Source organism: Bufo gargarizans, chromosome 2, assembly GCF_014858855.1.
Source record: "Bufo gargarizans isolate SCDJY-AF-19 chromosome 2, ASM1485885v1, whole genome shotgun sequence".
NCBI classification, from domain to species: domain Eukaryota; kingdom Metazoa; phylum Chordata; class Amphibia; order Anura; family Bufonidae; genus Bufo; species Bufo gargarizans.
The window spans coordinates 93,917,309-93,936,781 of record NC_058081.1 but is presented as its reverse complement, the minus strand read 5'-3'; the positions used below and the strand labels follow the sequence as shown (position 1 = coordinate 93,936,781).

At 44.5% G+C, this 19,473-nt stretch overlaps 1 protein-coding gene across 1 annotated transcript in view; it reads right to left on the bottom strand.

The window, feature by feature from the left end:
* The window catches only part of SLC4A5 (solute carrier family 4 member 5), a 105,110-nt gene that overhangs the window by 16,976 nt on the left and 68,661 nt on the right, over positions 1 to 19,473 (bottom strand). Inside the window, exons 14-18 of the mRNA XM_044283126.1 lie at positions 18,677 to 18,948; positions 9,137 to 9,198; positions 7,076 to 7,276; positions 6,529 to 6,642; positions 3,609 to 3,770 (exon numbers count right to left, since the gene is read on the bottom strand). Coding sequence (XP_044139061.1) covers positions 3,609 to 3,770; positions 6,529 to 6,642; positions 7,076 to 7,276; positions 9,137 to 9,198; positions 18,677 to 18,948 — 811 coding nt within the window. The remainder of the gene's footprint in view (positions 1 to 3,608; positions 3,771 to 6,528; positions 6,643 to 7,075; positions 7,277 to 9,136; positions 9,199 to 18,676; positions 18,949 to 19,473) is intronic.

Sequence of the window (19,473 nt, the reverse complement as noted above, 5' to 3'; positions counted from 1 at the left end):
TTAGTAATAGTTACGTTTTAATATCCGGGACAAGTGAGGTTATTAGAAACATAGAAACATAGAATGTGTCGGCAGATAAGAACCATTTGGCCCATCTAGTCTGCCCAATATATCTGAATCCTATGAATAGTCCCTGGCCCTATCTTATATGAAGGATGGCCTTATGCCTATCCCATGCATGCCTAAACTCCTTCACTGTATTTGCAGCTACCACTTCTGCAGGAAGGCTATTCCATGCATCCACTACTCTCTCAGTAAAGTAATACTTCCTTATATTACTTTTAAACCTTTGCCCCTCTAATTTAAAACTGTGTCCTCTTGTGGTAGTTTTTCTTCTTTTAAATATTCTCTCCTCTTTTACCTTGTTGATTCCCTTTATGTATTTAAAAGTTTCTATCATATCCCCTCGGTCTCTTCTTTCTTCCAAGCTATACATATTAAGGTCTTTTAACCTTTCCTGGTAAGTTTTATCCTGCAATCCATGTACTAGTTTAGTAGCTCTTCTCTGAACTCTCTCTAGAGTATCTATATCCTTCTGGAGATATGGCCTCCAGTACTGCGCACAATACTCCAGGTGAGGTCTCGCCAGTGTTCTGTACAGCGGCATAAGCACCTCCCTCTTTCTACTGCTTATACCTCTCCCTATACATCCAAGCATTCTGCTGGCATTTCGTGCTGCTCTATTACATTGTCTTCCCACCTTTAAGTCTTCTGAAATAATTACTCCTAAATCCCTTTCCTCAGATACTGAGGTCAGGACTGTGTCAAATATTCTATATTCTGCCCTTGGGTTTTTACGCCCCAGGTGCATTATCTTGCACTTATCCACATTAAATTTCAGTTGCTAGAGTTCTGACCATTCTTCTAGTTTTCCTAAATCCTTTTCCATTTGGCGTTTCCCTCCAGGAACATCAACCCTGTTACATATCTTTGTGTCATCAGCAAAAAGACAAACCTTACCATCGAGGCCTTTTGCAATATCACTTATGAAGATATTAAACAAAATTGGTCCCAGTACAGATCCCTGTGGTATCCCACTGGTAACATGACCTTGTTTTGAATGTTCTCCATTGACTACAACCCTCTGTTGTCTGTCACTCAGCCACTGCCTACAGAGGCTTTATTCTCACACTCGGGACGCTTTTGTCATTGTTTTGTTTTTGTTGGATGTCAATTTACTGACCAAACCCTGCGGTCTAGCTCATTTATATCCTCCTGCTTTATTACTTACCTATCACTTGTTCCCATGACAGGTTGGTTTTTATTTTTTAATCAATGAAACTTTTTAACAAAAAGTCGTATCTTTTTACACAAAACACCACCACATAAGCTGGCTTAATTGTCTGCAACAATTTTAGCTTTTTCTGCTGATAAGAGGACGATAAATGAGGCAAAATAAGCACCAGTTTGACATTTATAACCCATTTCTGGCGGGATACATTCTTTGTGGTCACAGTTCTGGAGAAATGACTGTTGCCATAATTCTGGTGCAACATGCTTAGTAAATGTCCCCCACTGTCTTTTTCATGAATAAGACAAAAAAACATTTGGGAATGTAGGCATTGCACCGGTGCCAAGAGTGGTAGGCGGATCAAAGCCTGCTGCGCCATGTTTGCTCCAGTGGACTCTATACACCATTCCTCACCACTAGACTTCAGGTCATCTTCCCACCCCACCCTACTGGTGTCATGCTAAAGGTGTATTTACACTGCATCGATGAGAAGACATTTGTCGGGAAGGAAGTGTTCCTTCCTGACAACTGCCTGCTCATTAGAGGAGGTGAAGGGCATCATTTACATGTATCAATCGCCTCCACGGTATGAGGACAAGCCTCAGTCCTCATACAGCTGCATTGTTTTGGGGCTGCAGAGTGATGTTTAGACAGGATGATCTGCTGCCCAGAAACGATGATTGAGGTGCCCGCACTAGCAATCATTTTACCTGTTTGGCTTGTTCATCAGGTGATCTGGACAACAATTGGGCAGTCTAAGTGTCACGGCCATGGCCATGGCCGCAACTCCTGAATCGCCTGCTGTTGCCTGCGGTTTGGTTGCTTGTTCAATCACAGGTGAGTGCCGCTAGTTTGTTGCCTCACTTGTGGTTGCCGCTGGCAACATTAGGTATATGGCAGTAGAGCAGCTGGTTGCTAGGCTGCTCGTTGTCATAGCAGGCGGTTGTCTCTGGCAACTTGTGTGATAGGTGTGCACTTTCCATGTCTGGTGTGCACGGGGTTTATTGTGTGTGTGTATTCCCCTTTAAGTTGCTGTCTTCCCTTCCCTGGTGTGAGAAGGGTTAATTCCCTTCTGTTTGTGTGAACACTGGGTGTGTCTGTGTGGGTGTGGCTACTTGGGCCTATATAGCTTCTGCTGTGATTCAGAAGCTGAGGGGTACTCCAGCCTTGTAGTAAGCTGGAGGCTCCCTCCTGGTCTCTAATACCATCTGCCAGTGAGGGCCACCCTTGTGGTCATAAAAATGTTGCTATGTGATGTTTAGTTTATGTCTATGTGGAGTCTGTTTATGTTTATATCCCATTGCAGCTCGGACAGTTTGGACTCCTGTTTCTCTGCATCCAGGAGGTGGTCTACCCAGCTCCTACTTCAGGGATCGGCGGAGGGTGAGTAGGGATCCGAGGTTCCTGAGCATGAGCCCTCCTACCTTCAAGGTCGGCTCATGCAGCTAGGAGTCAGGGTCGGATTAGGGATGCGTTAGGAGGTGACCTGCTCCCTTATTCTGTTGTCCTGGCCGAGCAGCAACTAACATCTCGTGGCATCGCACGGCTGAGGGTTTTCCCCATCCTCAGCCGTGACACTAAGGCTACTTTCACACTACCATTTTTACTGGATCCGGCAGGGTTCAGCCAAACCGCTTCCGGTACTGATAATACAACCGCCTGCATCCGTTATGAAAGGATCCGGTTGTATTATCTTTAACATAGCCAAGACGGATCCGTCATTAACTCCACTGAAAGTCAATGGGGGACGAATCCGTTTTCTATTGTGTCAGATAGTGTCAGAGAAAACGGATCTGTCCCCATTGACTTGCATTGTGGGTCATGACGGATTCGTTTTGCACCGCATCACAGGATGGAAAGCAAACGGAAGCATGCTGCAGTTTACTCTCCGGTATGAGAATGTAACAGAATGCATTTTGGTGTACTCCGTTCTGTTCACTTACATTTTGTCCACATTGACAATGAATAGGGACGAAACAGAAGTGTTTTTTTTCTGGTATCGAGACCCTTGGACAGATCTCAATACCGGAAAATATTTATGCGAGTGTGAAAGTAGCCTTAACGAGGCGTTACATGTTCACCTCCCATAGCCCTGGATACCTGCTTACATATCTACTCTGACTCCGTTGAACACCAGGAGTTATTACCTCCTTTCCTACTAGACCCCAAAACAGGGTGCTGAGTGGACCACTGATAACTAGGAACCAATTATGTCTCCATTGTTATCTCAGGATAAGAGACATGACACTAATGACCAAATTATCTCAATATTCAGAGCTAAATGTATACTGTATATAATTACCATACCACAACACAGCTTTTCAATGACAAGGTTGAAAATGACAATAGAAAAAAGTACTTCATACAATATTCATACCTTTAGCTTATGCTCCTTTCGGTTGACTATGACTGCTGTAATCTGCTCGTCCATGAAGATCAGAATTGTCACCAACAAAGCAGGTAATGCACTGGCCAGATAAATCCACCAAGGGTTCTTCCCAAATGGGAAAACAAACCAGCCGCGGTCTGGTCTTGTGGGCTAGGAAGAAAAAAAGTATAGTGACGTTCAATGTACTGCATATTCACTTTTAAGTATTTTACAACTGTGTATTTGAACATCTGAATAACAAAGATGTGCAAGTACTGTAGTTGTACTTTGCCCAGAAAAACCATAAAACGTTCAAACTGTACGTTATCTTTAAAACAGGTTGGACTTGCCCACCAGCGTCCCAGAGGATAATTTAGTATTATAGAAGAAATAATAGTGATCTGGATATTAGACCATACATTGGACTATTCCAACCTACTGGAAATCTCTGCTCTCTCTGATCTTGTTGGTGGTGCATTTACGGTCCAAGGAACATTAGATACTAGATAACTTATCACATCTTGGTGAGACTCCTCTAATGGCAGCCATATATATTCAATAGCTGTCGAATAACTCTGTCCCGGCTTCCCCATACAAACACACGGTTTCCTTGTCCGAATGTGTATGCACATTCAATGCTGAGAGCGGAGAAAGCTGCTGCCAAACACTTCTGGTGGCAGATTATCTCTCGGGGAACAAAAGGATTGAGAGAAAATATTTCCTTCACCTGATCCTTGTATCCCCAAAAAATCACGTGTTGGGGGAGAGTCAGGAGCTCCCCAAACACATTAGACTGTTGTCCGCCGAGAATGGTGGGTTCAGTGGACAATACGCTAATGGGTATAGAGACCTTAAGTTTAGGACACATTTGTTAAAGGGGTGGGGGTCACAAATTTCAGACTCTTTCAAACTGATGACCTATCTTTTGGATAGGTCATCAGCATATGTTGGGTGGGGGTTAGACATCTGGGACCCCCACCTATTAGCTCTTTGAGAAGGCCCCAGGGCTCCTGTAAGTGCCACGGCCATCTTCCTGCTAACCCTATAAATGTTTTACTTACTGTTATTTTTTAGCTTTATTTACATATAACTAACACAGGAACCACATGCTACATTTGCACACACAGCAGTGATTTCCATCAGTAACGGTCCATTCACACGACCGTGCTATTGGTCTGCTTTCAGGTTAAAGGGGTCGCAAAATATGTGGAGCCACAAAAAAAAAATAGAACATGTCCTATTCTTGTCCATTTTGCAGACAAGAATAGGCATTTCTTACAAATGTGGAATGTACACAGTCGGTATACGTATTTTGCAGATCTGCAATTTGGGGGGATGGGCTTAAAATAAAATTTTATTAAACTTAATTTTCCTTATACTTTTGCACTCAGGTCCTTAAAATCACATCTTGGCTTAGAGAAACTAATTTTCAGACCCTACTCAGACACTTCCTAATACTCACTACTCCCTGCTACCCGTTCCTCCTCTGCTCCAGGAGCCATCGCACATGGGTTTCTGACACAAGACAGCATTAGGAGCAGACAGTGAGGAGTGGTGAGTAAAGCAAACAGCTGTCCCAACTGCTCCCCAGTCCTCCTGTACCAAGCGGTGGCTGTTTTACCTGTATAACTGCTCTTTATTTTAAAGGCATCCTGTCAGCAGTTTTGCCCATGTAACACTGCTGACAGCTCTAGGTAGATGCTAAGAAGAGAAGGACATACATAACCTTTCTGGAGTTTTTAGTATCAGGAGTAGTGTGAATATGAACTTTTATTCTGCCAGGCTCTACCCCTGTAAGTGCTCAGGAGGCAGATCTTTACTGTGAGGTGCTCTCTGCACTGAGCTGCTTTGCAACCTCTCTACTCTGCTCTCAGTGACAGCTGTAGTGATCTCCTGGTTAGATGCTACAGCTGTCACTCAGAGCCAACGGGAAGGGCTGAGAAGAAAATCATTGCAGAGAGCACGTCACAGCAAATCTCAGCCTCCTGACCACTTGCAGGAGCAGAACCTGGCAGAATTAAAGTTCATATTCACAATAAATAAAATAAAAGCTCAGTAAAAGGTTATGTTTGTCATGTTCAACCAAGCACCCGTTTGTCATGTTCAACCAAGCATCAGCCATTTTGCATGGTCAATATTACTGATAGACTCCCTTTGGTCTTTGTAGTTCCCTATTAAATGTTTGCCTCTGTTAAAGGGTCCATTCACACGACTGTATCCATTTTTGCAGACAGGACTATTTTTTTCTGTCATGTATAATGGAACCAAACTGAATTGTTGTGTCCCCCCCAGACATGTATTAGAATGGAGCAAAAGGGAATGCCTCTTAAAGGCTTCTGTTTTGCATTCCTCGCTAAAATTCAGCTATAACTCTGTTATAACGGAACCTATAACGGAATTCCATAATGCGGACCCGCCCTAATCCTAAGAGGAAACAATGAAGCCCTAGAATCTATCATTATATAAATCCATATCCTATCTGGGCTAATGTATAGCTAATGGGTGGAAGGTTCCCACTGTGCACAATTAAGCAGGAAAAGGTTTCTTTATGCGCAAGACTGTAGGTTTCCATTAACCCAGCATGCACCTTTCTTTCTTTACACAATTGTTACCTTAAAATCAGTAGGCACTTGAAGTTTAGGAGTATTTAATCCAGAGAGCATGTCCAGACCAACAAAGATTAGAATGGACATGAAGATTGAGAAGTCACTTATAAGTTTACGAAGCTTGCAGCATGTACAAAAGAGGAGGAGGAAATAAAGTTAGAAAAGGCCATAAATATTCAAAATATCCAATATATCCATCTGTCTAAACCACATCTTGCATGGTAATGTAATGTACAGCTTACAGTAGGACAGTAAACAGGAGGAATGTAAGGTTATAGGGTTAAAACAGACATAGGACAGGGCAAAGACACCAGAGGGCCAACCTTAATTTCACTAGGAACATGCAATTTTGGTGTCTCCAGCTCAAAAAAGGCATCCACACCACAGAAGAAAACGATCACGAAGACAATGGCAAAATCAGACACCAGGGAGCGAAGCTGAGGAAACAGGTAAAAGGGATGGTTAACAGAATTCCATTACTAAGGCTTCCACACAGTACACACAAAGTGAACTTCACATGAGAAGTTACAAGGGCTCATTATGTTCACTCTGCATCTACTGTACTATGACATTCTTTAGTTCCCCAACCATCAAAGAAGTGAACCCATTTGGTTACTATGGGCTCTGTGGAGTGAGGATGCCCATTCCAAAATGGCCATTCTTCATTTCAATGAATTCTCTACATGTGCAGATATGTCAAGAAACCAACAGAATGAAAAATGTAATTAAGCCATGAAAATGGGATGGGCCACCAGGAGTGTGGTGGTGCTAAGGAATCCTAAGGAGCCTAAACTTTGCTATGGGGTCCCCTGACTCTCAAGTAAGCCAGGAAGTGATGCAACCTGTTAAAAAGGATGTAAGTCTCCTTACCGTGGTGGGAAAGTATCGACTGAACTTGAATTTCTTCAACGTCAAGGTCATAGAATAGGTTCCGAAGAAAAGGATGAAGGACATAAGTGCCAGGTCAGGCACATAATTGCATGAGTTTCCTAGCAGACTTCCTCCATATTTCAGACATTCCTTCATACTAAGCTGGCTCCAGTCGAAAGCTGTGTTATTCATGGCATTGTACTTGGAATTCATGTAGGGAAGATGATAACCAACATATTTTTAGAACATTACTTTATCTTTCTGAAAGTATATCATGTATCTACCACATTATTTGGTAGGCCGCTTAAAGGGGCTGTGTCATCTCATGCATTGGGGCATATCGCTAGGATATGCACGCAAAGTCTGATATGTGCGGGTCGGCATTTTGGAACCAGCACCTACCTCTAAAACGGAGCCACTCAGCTATTTTTGGAACTTCCGTAGAAATGAATCTGGGGTGACCACACATGCCTGCTCCGCTCTCCTGTTCTTTGGAGGCTCCGTTTCAGAGATAGGTGTCAGTCCCAGATGTGGGACACGGACCTATTTGACATTGGGGGCATATCTTAGCAATATGATCCCAATGTATGAGATGGGCCAACCCCTTTAACAAACTATGAAATTCCATAGGTGATATTCAGTTGATATTATTATACATTGCTTGTAGAATATGGAGATATAGCGCACCACAGCATTTGATTACAGTGCTGTGAAAAAGTATTTGCCCCTCGCCTGATTTCTTCTATTTTTGCTTATTTGTCATATTAAAGCCCTGATTAGCGATAAGCGATACGAGCTTCGGATGTTACAGGTATATCCGAAGTCACTTCGTTCATAACTTCGGATTAATACTGTATGGAGATCTGTCTCCGTAGAATGCATGGACTCCAATGAGCCGAAGTTAGTCATTCGTGAAGTCGTGCGTGACTTCGTTAAAAAACTTGGGTAATTGATTTTTAAAAGTGGAAAACTTGAAGCCAAACTCAGCTTCGGTTCCGAGGTACCAGTCAGAACCGAAACCGAGTTTGGTTTAAAGTTTTAAAGAGGTTTTTCACTTCACGCACGACTTCGCGAATAACCAACTTCGGCTCATCGGACCCCCTACATTCTAATACTGTACGGAAACGGATTTTCATACAGTATTCATCCGAGTATTCATTCCTTTACTTCTTAAAGGAATTACAATAATTACAATAATGATAACCCGTATGTATTTTGCGGTCCGCAAAAAATGCATCCGCAAAAAACATATGACGTCCGTGTGCATTCAGTATTTTGCGGAACGGAACAGCTGGCCCCTAATAGAACAGTACTATCCTTGTCCGTAATGCGGCCAATAATAGGACATGTTCTATTTTTTTGCGGAATGGAAATACGGACATATGGAAACTGAATGCACACGGAGTACCTTCAGTTTTTTTGTGGACCCATTGAAATAAAAAGGTTCTGCATACGGTCCACAAAAAAAAAAACGGAACGGACACAGAAAGAAAATACTCTCTTGTGATTAAGGCCTTAGGCTGCTGGTACTACTCATGGCATTCAAGCTCTGCAATGCAAACGTTAAAAGCAGTAGAAGACCCGCTGTGCAATGCTGCTGCAAAATACAGCAAATTTCGGGGGAATTTGCTGAAACCTGATTATTTCGTGTGGATGTACCTCAAAATGCTGCAGATTTGCCATTATGGATTTGCATGTGGGAAATCGGTGGCACATACATCCTGTGTGGTCTTACTCTTAGGCTCCATTCACACGTCCGCAGAATGTGTCCGCATCCGTTCCGCAATTTTGCGGAACGGGTGCAGACCCATTCATTCTCTATGGGGACGGAATGGATGCGGACAGCACACAGTGTGCTGTCTGCATCCACAATTGCGGAGCGCGTCCCCGATCTTCGGGTCCGCAGCTCCGCAAAAGATAGAACATGTCCTATTCTTGTCCGCAGCTTGCGGACAATAATAGGCATTTCTATGGGGGTGCCAGGCTGGTGTGAATGGACGTGTGAATGGAGCCTTAATGTGTTTTCTGTTTTAAATGTCACATCTATTAGACTTTACTTACCAAAGAAATGTTAGTGTTGTTTGGTGCAAACAGAGCTGAAGAATTGAATAAAGTCGTGTTCACTGCAAGAAAGATTTTAATTTTTCAGTTTACAAGTATATAAAAAGAAATTGTCATTTTGGATGAAATACATTTTATACAGCATATAACTGAAAGAACCGTGTGATGTTGAGCTCTCAGAGACCAAAGTCTAAAATATTCTATAAACGTGAAGCACATAAAAGGGGTTCTCCAACATCATATCAGTCCTCACAGAGGGCTGGGCACAGTGATGGTCATACTTACCTGGTACCTGCCGCTGGGTTCGGTCTCTATTGCTCTACAGCCGGTTCTTTATCTCCCTGGTCGGCTGATATCAACATCCTGTTGACAAAGGGAGTGGGGGGAAACTTGACCTCTGCAGTCAATAGCTGGCTGCAGCGGTGACCTGCTCCCCTTATGTCGTGTGACCATTTGTCATGTCACCTCTGCGGGCAGCTATTTCTTGCAGTGGTCAGGATGTGGATGAAGAGCCGGCCGTGAAGCGATAGAGATCGAGTCCAGGACCAGGTAAGTATGATCACCGCTGTGGGTCAGCCACTCTGTGAGGACTGATATAATGTGGATAACCCCTTTAAGGGAGGGATTAATAAAGTTTATCTTATCGAAGCAGAAATTCTGCGCAGATTTTGGTGCGTTTCTGCACCAAATCCTCATAACAAAACAGCATCCTTGTTTTTTTTTATTTTTTTTGCAAAGAGTGAAATCTGCACATAAACAAATCACACTAACAATTGACACAATGCGGATTTCTAAATCCACACGGCAGGTCAATTTCCGCATGGAATAAGAGGTGTACATGACATTTGTCTGGTCTCATTCACTTTGCTGCCGCTATATGACGCTGCGTTTTTTTGTGCACAAAAATCCACAGGGGAAAAACTGCGAGTGATCTGCAACCTGTGCAGGTAGCCTTAGTCCAATATGTTAAAATACATACGATAGAAAATAAAGATTCATATGATAAAGAAATCTGAAGTAAAAAAACAACTTTACAACTAATACTTACAAGGATGGAGGGGCAGCCGGAAAAAGAATGCAGAGAATAAGGAGAGATGTGGCAGATATCAGTTACAATAGTCACAAGAATTGTCACATACAGAAGCCCGAGTACAGCGCACAATTCACACTGTGCACCAATACTCACATGGTAATCCGAAAATTCTAATTAAGAATGGAACTACACTGTACCCATATTGTACCCTCGTCAAATGCAGTTATTTCTGTATATTGCATACAAAATGGATGCAGTAAAACTGTGCGCTAAAACTGGCTGCCATTATTCTGTGAGGCCCTATGATTACAGCGATATCAAATTTATATTTTGGTTATATTTTTTGTTTTTAACAAACCTCAAAAAACTCTGAAAAAGATTTCACTTTGGATCGCTGTATTCTGACACCGTAAACCTTCCATATTTCTGTCTGCAGAGAGGTCCTTAGTTTTTATTGATACCATTTTGGGGTGCGTATGATTCTTTTTATTTTTATTACATTTTTCATAGTTAATTTAGGGAAAGGGGATGATTTGACTTTCTAACTTTTTATTTTTATTGTTTTATTAAACTTTATTTTTAGTTCTCCTAGGGGACTTAAACATGTGGTCTTTACATCACTTTTACCGTAGACTGCAATGGCTTACTAATAAGGGAGTAAAGGGTTTGTCTGGTTTTCGGGGGGAAACATGAATTAAGGGCATTCACCTACAATCCACATTGAGCACTCTTTATCTAAGAAGATAGAAGCCTGTAAAAACTGCTTCTGTCTTCCATCTGGGGTCCTCAGCAGTCTCAACCTGCTGGGAACCTGACATTAATCCATCCATGCTGTAAATTTGCACGTCAGATGCTCCTTCCTTTGTGTCATTGCTTTGTTTAGATGACATCTTTAGTGAATGCTCATATACGTTTATCTGTACTGAAAAACGTAATACAAATCAGAAAGGACCAGGTTCAGTAAGTTTACAAGGGGCCGTTCTCATGGGTAAACCCGCATGCATTTAGGATGCCTTATAGAAGACCTGTCACCTCTCCTGACTGTTTTAGTAAGAATTTTCATTCCCCATGAAATAACAGTTCTGGAGCATTTTTCTTATAACTGTATTATGTGCTATTCCTCTATTATCCCTATTATAAATGTATGGATAAATTGAAAACTGTGTGCTACCCTTCCACTTGTCCCTACACTGTGTGCTACTGGCTTCACTGATTGGACAGTGTCAGACGCTGAAATGACATCCCCAAATGTCACAGGCATTAAAGAATACATTCACATACATTTCTAGGGGGAATAACAAAAGAATGGCACAACATAGAGTTATAAGAATAGATCCAGAATTGTGATTTCATGTGTAATAAAACTGTTACTTAAGCAGTGACAGATATTCTTTAAATATTCACCAAGGTTTTTTTTTTTTTCTGCCTAGATGGATTAAGCAACACGGACACGTAAAGCATCATATATTTCTAAGCATCATGAAACCTCAACTATGACTAGGTAGGCAAACTTCAGATGTCTTATGGAAGTCATGGACTGTACTGTTTATGGCCATCTATTTGCATATAGGACGCTGGTTATACAGTATTTGGAAACAGTCAATGGTCTGCTCCGGGGCTAGCAGAGGAGCTGGTGAAATTTGACATTGACCCAGTAATGCCTATATTTTCCAGGCCCTCCGCCATTTAGACGGGTGATTGAATGACTAATTTGGAATACTTTATGTATATGAAAGATGACCTTTCACCGCTCCTGACATGCCTGTTTTAATAGCTTCATGCATTCCCCATGTAATAACAATTCTGGAGCATCTGTCCTTATGGCTCCATGTTCTGCTGTTCCTTTATTATTTCTACTAGAGGTTATGAATGAATGGCTAGCAGTCTGCAGTAGGGTACAGAGGGGTGGTAACAAGTTTCTGGTGTGTGCATGTATAGACTCGCTCTATCCAATCATTACTGCCATTTTCAGACTGTGCAGGTACACCCCCCCAACTGTTTACCACTAGAGATGAGCGAATTAAAAAAAAATATGATTCGGCCGGTTCGGCAAATTTTTCGAACAAATTTAGTTCGATCCAAATGTATCCACAGCGAATCGCGTTAAAAACGGCTATTTCCTGGCTGCAGAGAGCCTGTATAGTGGTGTAGAACTCTGTGCCTTGCAGTAACGCGCATAGGGAGTCTGCTGTGGTAGTGAAATAACAATGTGAGTCTGTATGACATGCAGATGAGAGGTGTTTCTCTTAGAATCACTGCACACTTCACTTATTTGGGCAGTCACAGGGCCAAAACTGACCAAATAACTCAAGTGTGAACTCAGCCTTACAGGTCGATGTTAGTGCCAAGAAGAAGCCCACTCCTTTTACACCGTCATCAGCAGATTCCACATAGATGTCTACAGAACCTGTTCTATTAAAAGCTTATACAAGTAGAGCCCCCTGACAGAGTGGAGAGGATGTCAGCAGTAAGTTTGCGTTGACGTCACTGATTATTTTGCCCTTCCTCTGATCCGTCAGAACAATAACCCAAAAAAAATTGATCCTGTCTGTTGGGCATCTGCCTTCACTCAGTCAGCATTGGGTCAGTAATCCATCAGTATTGCTAATGCCAAACAGGAGTGGATCTAAAACAGAGATAACACGTGAATGGAATATTTGCATGCCTTCTGTGTTTTGTACCCACTGCTGCTTTTGGCTACCAAATCACAAGCCAATTCTGATGGAACCATACAGGCCTTACATCTGCTACACAGACAGGATCCATTGCGCGTCTCATTTTTCCTTCCTTCTGACAGATCAGAAGAAGGGTCAAATAAATGATGATGTCAGCAAGGCTGAAAGGCAAAATAGTGTCATGAGGTGGGGAGGGTGGGAACAGCATGAGAAGTCCACAGAGTGGCCCTATGACATAGTGGTGAGGTGGAAGCAGCATGAGGAGACCACAGAGTGGGCCAATGACAGAGCCTGGAGGTGGCGGCAGCATCAGGAGGAGCCCACAGAGGGGCACAATGACAGTGTGGATGTGGCGGCAGCATCAGGAGGCCACAGAGTGGCACAATGATGGAGTGTGGAGGTGGTGGCAGCATCAGAAGGCCACAGAGTGGCACAATGACACAGTATGGAGGTAGTGGCAGCATCAGGAGGAGGCCACAGAGTGGCACAATGACAGCGTGGAGGTGGCGGCAGCATCAGGAGGCCACAGAGCGGCACAATGACACAGTGTGAAGTTGGCGGCAGGATAAGGAGGCCACAGAGTGGCACAATGACAGAGTGTTGAGGTGGCGGCAGCATCAGGATGAGGCCACAGAGTGGCACAATGACAGTGTGGAGGTTCCAGCAGCATCAGAAAACCACAGAGTGCAAGGTGACATAGTGTGGAGGTGACAGCAGGATCAGGAGACCACAGAGTGGCAAGGTGACATAGTGTGGAGGTGGCAGCAGCATAAGGAGACCACCAAGTGACGTGGTGACAGAGTGGGGAGATGGCAGCAGCATCAGGAGACCACAGAGTGGCAAAGTGACATAGTGTGGAGGTGGCAGCAGCATCAGGAGACCACAGAGTGGCAAGGTGACATAGTGTGGAGGTGGCAGCAGCATCAGGAGACTACATAGTGACCTGGTGACAGAGTGGGGAGGTGGGTGGCAATACGAGTACTAGCTGAAGATGGTGGGTGAAAGAAGAAGCACTTGGCATCAGATGTGTGGCATCAGGCAGGTGACAGCATCAGAATAGTAGCTGAGGCAGGTTAGCCAGAAGAAACCGGTCTATTTTGTTAAAGTGTTGGTGGGTGGATCCACGCCTCATTCATTTTTAAAATGGTCAGTCTCTCCACATTTTCAGACAGGCGAGTTCTTCTTGGGGTAACTATAGCCTCCGCCACACTAAACACCCGCTCTGATGCCACACTACTGGCTGGGCAGGACAGCATTTCCAGGGCAAACTCTGCTATTTGTGGCCACAAATCCAGTTTGGCTGCCGAGTAGTCCAGCGGATCTTCAATGCGGGGTGGCAGGGTACTGTCCAAGTAGGCCACCATCTGCTGGTTCAGGTCCTGCTCCAGGTCTAGCTGCTGCTGCTGGTGAGTAGTTTCTTCACTAGGCAGGTGAAGAAAGCTGCTCCATCAGCGACTCTAGACTCAAGTTGCTGCTGATGGAGCTGGAACTGCTCCTACCGCCCACCCTGCCACAACAGCCATGGCAGAGGAACGTGAGCGCAGAGGGCCCCGGCCAACTGACTACAAAGGATGTCTGTACAGTAGTTCAGTTTGTCCTCCCTCTCAGAGGGTGTAAAAAAGGCCCCCATTTTGGACCGATAGCGAGGGTCCAACAAGGTGGAGAGCCAGAAGTCATCCCTCTACCGAATGGTGACAATTCTGCTGTCACTACGCAAGCAAGTGAGCATGCATTGGGCTATTTGTTCAAGTGACTCGGAGGGACTCCCTGCCTCCATCTGCACTGCATACTGCCACAGTGTGTCTGTGTCATTGCCCTGTAGCTCCTCTGGCTGCTCCTGCTCCTCCTCTCCTGTCACCTGTGTGTAAAAACCACCCATTCCGCTACACATTGCTTGTGCTCCAATGTCCTGCTTCTTCTCCTCCTACTCCTCCAGTTCAGCCCCAACGTGAGATCTAGGCGCCACGTCTCCAGTCCCCTGACCAGACAGATTTACCAGCATCTGTTCAAGGACATAAAGCAGTGGAATGACGTTGTTCAACCCATAGTCCCGGCGACTGACAAATAACGTGGCCTCCTCAAAGGGCCTGAGCAAACGGCAGGAGTCACACATGAGCTGCCACTGGCTGACATCGAAATTACACAGAGGAGTACTGCTGTCCGCTTGGATCATCAAGAAATCGTTTATGGCCTTTCTCTGTTTGTATAGTCCAGGCATCCTCAAACTGCGGCCCTCCAGCTGTTGTAAAACTACAACTCCCACAATGCTCTGCTGTAGGCTGATACCTGTAGGCTGTTCGGGTATGCAGGGAGTTGTAGTTTTGCAACAGCTGGAGAGCCGCAGTTTGAGGATGCCTGGTATAGTCGGTCTAACATATGGAGGGTGGAATTCCAATGGGTGGAAACGTTGCATATCAGCCTATGTTGGGGGATGCTGTTCTGCTGCTGCAGTTCCTCCCCTGTGTGACTCCGTTCACCCAGGCAAACAAGGTGCAGAACAGCGTGACACCGCCGTGCCCTGCACATGTGGTAGGGTGGAGGGGCACTGTGAATTGTCCCTGCACTGGAGGCTGAAGACACGGTGGAGGATGAGGAGGCGGACATTGTCACAGGACCAATGGCGTGACAACGTGGAGGTGGAAGCGGCGTCACCTGGCCAAGTTGGTGGTGTGGCTGTGCAGGTGGTGTGGCTGTGCAGGAACCACCCAGTAGGCTGTAAAGGACACGTATTGTCCCTGACCGTAGTTACAGCTCCACACTTCGGCACTGCCGTGCACTTTGGCAGACACCGACAGGCTCAAGGACTGGCCCATCTTCTGTTCTACATGTGTGTGCAGGGCTGGTAATGCCTTTTTTGCAAAAAAATGATGGCTTGGGACTCTCCACCTTGGCTCGGCACAAGCCATCAGTTCTTTTAAAGGTGCAGAGTCCACCACTTGGAAAGAGGAGGGACTGCAGCATCAGCAACTTGGACAGGAGCACATTCAGCTTCTGCTCCGTTGGATGAGTGCACGTATACGGTTGTCTCTTGGCAATTGCTTCGGTGATCGATTGCTGATGGAATGACTGACGAGGAGTAGGAGGAGAAGCTGGAGCATCAGGACCAGCAGATGATGGGAAGGACAGACAGCTCCCTTCGGCTGAGGTAGTGGAGCCTTGACTGCCTGAAACCGGGTGCGTGCCACTGGGTGAAGCAGAGGTTGCTGTGGCAGACTGGACCACCTCATTGGAGCCATGGTTCTCCCAGGCCAGTTTATGGTGACTCTGCATATGTTGACGCAGGGCCGTGGTGCCGCCCTGCATCAACCCTGGCCACGCTTCAACTTCTGCCCACAGATTCTACATATGGCCAGGTTCACCTCCTCCGACGGCTTAACAAAAAACTGCCCCCCCACCGAGTAGGTGATTTTACCCCCATCACTACGCACTGACTGACTGCTACCACTGCTGCTGCCGTGAACCCCTGCACCACTACTTTCCTGACAGGTAGGCTCCCACTTCTGCCACCCTTACAATTTCTGGCCACACTAGAGACTTGCTGACTCCGCTGCTGCCTCACAGGCAAGCTGTCACCCTCTTCTCCCGATGATGAAGAAGCTCCTAATTCACCCGGCTCCCAAGTGCGATCAGCTACATCATCAACATCGAGTACTGTCTCCACGTCACTGATGTCCTCCTCAACCTTCTCTGGGTCAGGAGCCTCACTGCTCGCAACACCAGCTCCCCCGCCAGCCCACAGCATATAGTACTTCTCTGGCTAAGGGAACAGAAAAGGACAGAGGCAGGTTGAGGACAGGTGAGGGCACAGGGCCTGCTCCCGGGCCATGCCAACTAAGGGTTGTGTCTGACGAACCCATCGACTCTTGGCTAGGGGTGCCTGATGTCACTTGGGACGAAGTGGATGACTGAGCCAACCATTCAAGAACCGCTGGGTTGCTGGTCAAGACACTACTGCTAGATGACACTGGGAGCTCAGGCCTCTCGCTGTGACTCCTGCTGCCACACCCCCTTACTCTGCTGCAACCTGTGCCTGTGCCAGAAACATTTAAGCCTCTGCCACTCCCCTGTGCAGGGCCTGGCACTTCTCTGTCTGACATACTGTTAGATCAAATAAATAAATAAAAAGGAAATTAAAACACCCCAAAAAACTCAGTAATTTTCTCATTTCACCACACAACGGCTAATAAGCCCTTTTTTCCACTAATAGATGCCAAAAATGGCTGTAATTTTCTCACTTCACCACACAACGGCAAGTACTTTTTTAGTGCCACTAATACATGCAAAAACGGGCTTTAGAACATATAACTCACCGTTGAACGGCAAATAGGCCCTTATTTTTTTACACTTATACACTCCACAAAAGGCTGTAGAACATAACTGCATGGCTGAACGGCAAATATATTTTGCTTTTTTCCACTTACATACTCCACAAAAGGGCTTTAGAACATATAACTGCACCGCTGAACGGCAAATAGGCCCTTATTTTTTTCCACTTATACACAACACAAAAGGCTTTAGAACATATAACTGCACTGCTGAACAGCAAATAGGCCCTTATTTTTTTCCCACTTATACACTCCACAAAAGGCTTTAGAATATATAACTGTACCGCTGAACGGCAAATATGTTTTTCTTTTTTTCACTTATACACTCCACAAAAGGCTTTAGAACATATAACTGCACTGCTGAACGGCAAATATATTTTTCTTTTGCCACTAATACACGACAAAAAGTGCTTTAGCGCATATAACTGCACTGCTGAATGGCAAATATATTTTTCTTTTCCACTAATACACGATAAAAAGGGGCGTTAGAACATATAACTGCACCGCTGAACGGCAAATACATTTTTTTTCGTGCCACTAATACACGCCAAAAAGAACTGTAATTTTCGTACTTTTTCCCACTAATACAAGCCCAAAAATTCTTTAGAACATATAACTGCACCTGACAAGGGCAAATAAGAAAATAGAAATATTTATTTGTAATAAACCCTGTTAATGTCTGTATCATACAACACTTGCACCCCAATAACAAGAACTGGAATTACAGAGCGGTATAATGGCAATTTGGATTCCCAGTCAGTGCAGCAAGGTGTAATAGGATTCTTTATATTACCTAGGCTGTAAACTCCCCTACTTAACCCTGTTCTACATAAATGCTTTAGAATTATTCCTCTCTATCCTTTCGCTACACCTTAAATGATCTTTCCCTGAACTTGTAAATTATTTTTTTAGCACAATGAAGTCTTTCCTAGCACTGTCCCTAGCGCCTACTGACGTCTCTCCCTGCACTAAATACACTAGAAAATGGCTGAATCCAAGATGGTTGAGGCTATTTATAGGGCTGTGACATCACACACGCTGGCTGCCTGCTGATTGGCTGCATGCATGGCATTATGGGTGATCCCGCCTTTCCAGAGTTCATTGCTCTATGTGCTCACACATGCAGCAGCCATTTTGGGTAAATTGAAATTTATTACCACAAAGTATGAGGAAATTCGGATTCGGTGCAAATCAAAATTTTCCTGAAATTCAGATCAAATTCCACTTCGTCAACTTCGATTCGCTCATCTCTATTTACCACCCATCTGCACCCTTACTGCAGACTGCTGGCAATTCATTTTTAACTTCTAGTAAAAATAATAAAGGAATGGAACAACATAGAGCCATAAGAATAAATGCTCCAGAATCGTTATTACATGGGAAATGCATGTAGCTTTTAAAACAGACATGTCAGGACCGGTGACAGGTCCTCTTTAACACCAAATCAAATAACACATTCATCACGATTGTATGATATTTCCAGCATCATTTTAATGTGTCCACTGACCTGGGTCAGGTGCCACACATTCACATCTGTATGTTGTGACGTAGTCTGGCTTGAAGTCAGAATTGATGGGGTAATATTTGAAGGATCCAATCATTTTCTTGATGGCATCATAAATGAAGATGAAGCTGATGAGGGTAGAGAAGCCCTCCTCTGTGAAACGCGTGATATACTTAATAATGAAGCTGGCATCGGTGGCCACCAGGATGAAGCACTGCAAAGCTGAATGGAGGCCGATCCACAGGCGGAATTCCATGTAGTCTATTGCATTACTTCTGCAATTAGATAACATTAATAATATAACTACTGGAGGAACACTGTGGGGGACATTACTATCTGGGGGGACATAACAGGAGAGGCACTATGGGGGACATTACTACTGGGGAGTAGTGTGAGGGAAATTACTTATGGCAGGCAATGTGGGGGACACTGCTACTGAGGGGACAAAGTGTTGGACATTACTACCGGGGGGCATTATTAGAGGTCGACTGTGGACGACATTACTACTGGGGGCAGTTTGAGGGACATTACTAATGGGGGGCACTGTGGGGGACATTACTCCTCAGGGGGGACACCATGGGGGGCAATACTGGCAGCAGTATAAGGGGAATTACTGGGGGCACTATAGGAGAATTTATATTACTGAGGACAGTATAAAGGGCATTACTGGTGGCACTGGGGACTTTTAATACTGGGGCACTATAGTGAGCATTACCGAGACATTTTTAATACACAGTGACTATATTGCTGGAAGCAATGTACAGTAGGGGCATTTCTATTACTAGGACATATTAGAGGAT